Below are 6,000 nucleotides of genomic sequence, written 5' to 3'. Positions count from 1 at the left end.
CTGTGGCTCAAGTGGTAGAGCGCTAGCCTTGAGCTGAAGAGCTGAGGGACAGCGCCCAGGCCCAGAGTTCAGGCCCCATGACCGGACCCCCCCCACCGAAAAAAAAATAAAAATAAAACTTTCAAGCCGGACAGTGTCCAGCGAGGTCCTGGGATTGACCAACAGATCTCACTTGTTCATTTCAATTAAGCATGTTTGCTTTTACCCTGCTTTCTGGAGGGGGTGGGGAAGAGGGTATACCATTTGCTTTTGTGGGCGGCAGATTCTTCACAAAACTTAGGGCAGAAGCCTCATCAGATCACACAATGACTTAAATACAATGGATGATAAAACAGGACCAGCTGAGTGTTTCTTCAGAGCAACTGAGCTGTATGATGTAGATGTGGGTGAACATTTAAATTTTGGGGTTTGGGGAAATAGCTTCTAATTTTAAAACTTTTTATGATAATTTTTGACTGCGCTTGGTCAAAACAACATGTCATAAATCCACAAATAAGGAGAACTTCCTGTAGTTGTGTCTGATGATGTACAGTCATACTTGTTCTCCACATATTTCTTGATTGACGCCTAGCTGCCAAGCTTCCTAGGGGGTAAGGGGTACAGTCCCCATTATGAGGAGCTACAACCTCTTGGGGGTAATGGGGGAACCACAGAGTCAGAGGCCTCGAGGTGCAATTCCTGTCCGGAGGACAGTGATGACCATGGTTACCCCGCTGCCTGGATTCACAGGGTTCTCTAGGGCAGATGACAGCTAGTGCGGCCAGCTCTTGAAGATGGCTAGAGACCAGGCCATGTGGAGGGAAGAACATTCTAGACAAAAAGCAGAGCATGCAAACCAGGCCAAGCCTGTCAAAATACCAGGAATGGTATAGTGTGCTGGGCTTTGAGGCTGAGAGAGGCAAACAAGAACTAGAAAGTTCGATGACAATGATTTGGGAAGAACTTCTATGCACAAGAAGCTTTTGGGACCTGACCCTATTGTAGACAGTAGGTGACCCGGCAAGAAAGACTTTTACACCATTTTCTATGACCAGTTCTGGGCCAATATGGTGGGGAGGAGAGGTGGTTAGTCTACGCCTCTTCAATGCCAGTTCAAGCAGTACCATTCATCCATCCATCCATTCATTCATAGAATACTTTTGCCCCCTATGTCTGTTGATCAGGTGCTGCTTTTTCTGCCAAACGCTGTGTTTGTGAGTTGTAGTTCTGTTAGCCTTCTGCCTCATTTGTCGCAATAGTTGATGTAACTCCTAAACTTACCAGCTGTTGAACTCAAGGTATTTATCTACCCTTAGGGGATATGGTCTCATTAAGCTCATTGTGAATGCTACCACAGGCTGCTGCTTTCATGCTTGAGCAGAAGAAGCTTTTGTCTGTTGGTGTTATACATACATATATATATATATATATATATATATATATATATTATAGATACTGTCTTTAGTTTTAGGAATATAAAATCTTAGAGTCTCATCTAAGCTGTTATCCATTTTGATTTCTTCTTTTTATATAGAAGGTATTTATGCCCCCCCCCGCAAAAACCCCAAAGCTAAATGTGTCACATGGCTAGGTAATATTTGATAGATTTTGAGTGTGGCACACAGGCTGTCTATAATCCTAAGATGTCATGTCTATAAACATTGAGATGACATCTCCACATCTCTTGTCTCTCCACCCTCACTTGCCTTTACTGCTCGCTGAAGTCTCACTTTGGGAATCATTTTTTTTCACGGTAACCCCCAGGATCTGTTGATCTGATGTTGTGGTAGGCAGTGAGAATAAACAGCCCAAACTGCTGGAGAATATTCAGTGTCATAGTTTAACAATGAACCATAGCACCCCCACCAAAACTAAACTTATAAGGGTTGTCATCCCCCAGCCTCTAATCAAATGGACACATGCAGCCCTAGCTAAGAGTCCCAGGAAGGACAATGAAGCCCTGGGTAGGTGTTTAGTAGAGGAAGCCTCGCCCCCTCACATGGCCCAGGCTCTGAGTTGACCTTGTTGTATTCACAGACAGCGGCTCCATCCGCAGCCTACAGACAGGTGTGGGAGAGCTACATGGGGAAACCAGATTCTGGCACGGCAAAGACTACTGTAATTTTGTCTTCAAAGACTGGGTTCAACTGGATAAGCCTTTTGCTGGTGAGAATCGTTGTTCTGGGCTGCAGGTTGTATTTAATCTTTTACTCTTGAGCATCTCAAAGGGTATGCATGTGTAGGATCTAAATGCTTTTAGGTTATTCTGTGTTTTGTCTTTGTTTTTGAAAGTTTGAGCTGGGCACTAGTGGCACACACCTGTTATCCTAGCTACTCAGGAGGCTGAGATCTGAGGATCACAGTTCAAAGCCAGCCCAAGCAGAAAAGTTAGTAAGACTCCTATCTCCAATTAACAAGCAAAAAGCCAGAAGTGGAGTGGAGCTGTAGTTCAAATGGTAAAGCTCCAACTTTGAGCAAAAAACTATGTGAGAGGGCAAGACCCTGAATTCAAGCTCCGGTACTAGTGTGCACATGTACATGTGCGCATGTGTGCACACACACGTACACACATACACCCACCCCCCACACGTACACATACACCAAAGAATGAAAAGGAAGTTTGATTCAATTTTGTAAACATGATTTGGTCACTTAAAGAAATTTCCTTATAGTAGTAATAATAATAACAGTAATAATAATATTACAAAGTAAAGTTGGCCTGTCTGAAAGCTAACACCCTACAGGTTTCCAGTAAGCATAGGTTAGTCTCCAGGACATGATAGCCATTCTCCATTTAGCTTCCTTATGCCCTTCTGTCCTTTGGAATGGCCGATTTTCACCTCATAATTGTGTTTAGGGTCTAAGAGCCTATATAGGCTATACAAGCCTATAGACTATATAGGTACTGCCTATATAGTCTGCCATTATTTTAACAGAACAAACAAGAAAAATAAATTCAATACACAGCCTTGGATAACGAATCTAACTCACCTTGCCTGTTGATTGACAATGCATGAAACGGGAAAGTTGGTGGAGCCTATTCCTCAGTTTAAGGCTTGTGTTTGCTTAATTAGAAAAGTGCCATTCTAGCCAAGCCAAGAAATATGTGCATAGTGAACGTGAACACTTTTTATGATATCACTTAGATGTGACCGTGGGCCAGAGGGCTTCTGTCCCCGACAGAGAGGGCAGTGATGGATTGCTGCCTGGTGTGCCTGGGCAGATTTCATTGACAGGTATGCCACTCCACGCATGCCCTGGCATGACATTGCCTCCGCCGTCCATGGAAGGGCAGCTCGAGACGTGGCCAGGCACTTCATCCAGCGCTGGAACTTCACCAAGGTACTGGTTGTGTCACAGCTTCTCTGTCCACCTGGGTGGTCCATGGGCGGTCCCAGCTAGAGGGGAATTGCAGAGGGTTGGAAAGAGAAGGCTACTGTAGTCATTGCTGTGACATCATCTCCCACTGGATACATCACTGTCAGCGTGCCCAAGCCTCAGGGCATTAACGAAAGGAAAATATTCCTGAACTTCCATCCCACAGATGATTCAGAGTGCAGAGACACACCTGCTGATCCAAAGCCTCTTCCTTTAACCTCTTAGATGTGCAGTAATGGTTAAGCATTTACCCCGCTTGGCTCAGTAGATGATTGGAAGGATCTGGGAGCCCTGTTCAGATGAGGGGGCTGGAACTTCCAGTCTTAGAGCTGCACTGGGAAGGGTACTGAGAGCTGGTTCTGAGCAAGCTGAGCAGGGTGAGGGGGAGCCATTTTTCTTTTCTCCAGATGGATAATGTCATCTTTAGTTGCCCTTCATTGCTTGTGAGAACTGACCCCAAGGAGCACAAGTCCAGTGGGGTCAAACCCCACTTTGTTTACACTCAGTGATTCGGTTTATTCTCCCCGCCCCCCAGCCTGATAAGCTGGAAAAAGTTATATAAACAACACTTACCATTCATATATAACATTATAAAAACATAATAGAAGCTAAGAGGAAGCAAAGGAAGGAATGACACTGTCCAGAAAGAAATGTACTCATCATCTGACTGACTTACATAACCATAAAAATAAAATTAAAAAAATATATAATGCAAATACTTTATGCAAAAGCTTAGAGGATGTGGGAAAATAAACTACAATTACCTTTTATTTAAGTACTGTCAAAAGAATGCTAATCTTTTCTGTTGGATTTAGGTTTAAAAAATAAGCTGATATTCTATACTAGGGAAGATAAATTGGTACAGCCTGAGTGAGTTTGTTTTTTAAGTATTTAGTCTTTAACCTAGAGAAACCTAGAAATATCTAGAAACCTAGAGATAAGTGTTGGCCTGGCACTGATGGCTCACACCTATAACCTAGCTAGCTACACAGGAAGCTGAGAACTGAGGATCCAAGTTTGAAGTCAACCCTGGCAGAAAAGTCCAGCCAACCAGCAAAAAGTTGGTATTGCAGCTGTGGCTAACTGGTAGAGCATCAGCCTTGAGCATGAAAGCCAAGCAAAGAGCATGAACCTGAGTTCAAGCCCCCGCACCAACACACAGAGGAAAAAAAGAAGAGATAAGTCTAGTAAAGTTACGTCTTTTGACATTTTTTTTGTTTTTTTGTTTGTTTTTTTTTTGGGGGGGTCTGGTCGTGGGGCCTGAACTCTGGGCCTGGGCGCTGTCCCTCAGCTCTTCAGCTCAAGGCAAGCACTCTACCACTTGAGCTACAGCGCCACTTCCGGTTTTCTGGTGGTTTATTGGAGATAGGAGTCTCACGGTCTCTCCTGCCCGGGCTGGCTTTGAACTGCAATCCTCAGATCTCAGCCTCCTGAGTAGCTAGGATTACAGGCGTGAGCCACCAGCGCCCGGCTCCCAGTAAGATTTTTTTTTTAATTTATTTTATTTTTTTTTGGGTCCGGTCATGGGGCCTGAACTCTGGGCCTGGGCACTGTCCCTCAGCTCTTCAGCTCAAGGCTAGTGCTCTACCACTTGAGCCACAGCGCCACTTCCGGCTTTTTTGTTTTTGCTTATGTGGTGCTGAGGAATTGAACCCAGGGCCTCAGGCATGCAAGGCAAGCGCTTTAACCACTGAGCCACCTTCCCAGTCCCCCCCCCAGTAAGATTTTTAAAGGGACTTTTCCTGCCCTGGAAATGGATATTGTCTGTAAGATTATGATGCTATGATTTGACGTTATCTGTCAGCAATCATAAAGGGCAAGTGTGAAGAATGGCAGAAAAACTGACTAGTGCACTGTATTAGTCAACTTTGTGTTACTGTAAATCAATACATGCTTGCTACAAGGGATAAAGGAAGGAAATAGAAAATAAAAATAAGTAATCTATAATCCTTAGAGATGTCCCTTGATTTTCTTTAACCCTAAAGGAGCCTGAATTTCTTTTATAATTACAAAATAGGGAAGAATGGACTCTCATGTGAATCTTCTTCATCTGTTTTTTTTTCCCCTCTATTTTAGATTATGAAACCAAAATATCGGTCTCTTTCTTATCCTTTCCTGCTTCCAAAGTCTCAAACTACTGCCCACGAGCTGAGGTATCAGGTTCCTGGAGCAGTACATGCTACTGTGCAGGTAAGCTGGCCTTTGCATTTCTGCCGCTTGCTACTGAATACGTGACTGGGAGCTGACTAGCCTACTTTGGCTCTGACTTTTATATCAGGACTTTTCCAATACAAATCTAATTAGGTCTTTGTAGGATTAACTTTCCTATTTTAATTGTATTCAGTTCATTTTCTCTCTGAAACTCATTTTTACAAATAATAACTGCATCTCCTCAGATGGGTCAAGGAATGATTTTCCCATAATTCTGTGGGAAGGGACCTACACCTTACTCATTAAACCTGGCACTGCTTCTGCATCAGGTGTGCAGCTGAACCATGCTCCATGGAGGTTAGTTACAGTCCAGTCTAATGTTAGTTCTTAATTGAAAGTCATGCTAGGAGTCTTTTAGTGGAATAGGAATTTGCTTATTGGAGTCATAACAATCTGCACATCCAGTCTAATCATTTCAACTTACAAATCAGA

General features: G+C 43.5%; 1 protein-coding gene across 1 annotated transcript in view; it reads left to right on the top strand.

Moving 5' to 3' along the window:
- The window catches only part of Pld1 (phospholipase D1, phosphatidylcholine-specific), a 140,495-nt gene that overhangs the window by 90,420 nt on the left and 44,075 nt on the right, over positions 1–6,000 (top strand). Inside the window, exons 14-17 of the mRNA XM_013016155.1 lie at positions 572–704; positions 2,017–2,145; positions 3,203–3,321; positions 5,434–5,547. Of these exons, the coding sequence (XP_012871609.1) occupies positions 572–704; positions 2,017–2,145; positions 3,203–3,321; positions 5,434–5,547 (495 nt within the window). The remainder of the gene's footprint in view (positions 1–571; positions 705–2,016; positions 2,146–3,202; positions 3,322–5,433; positions 5,548–6,000) is intronic.

This window comes from Dipodomys ordii, unplaced genomic scaffold (assembly GCF_000151885.1).
Source record: "Dipodomys ordii isolate 6190 unplaced genomic scaffold, Dord_2.0 Scaffold30, whole genome shotgun sequence".
Classification (NCBI taxonomy): Eukaryota; Metazoa; Chordata; class Mammalia; order Rodentia; family Heteromyidae; genus Dipodomys; species Dipodomys ordii.
The sequence above is the reverse complement of the archived record's forward strand: the minus strand, read 5'-3'. Positions and strand labels throughout refer to the sequence as shown.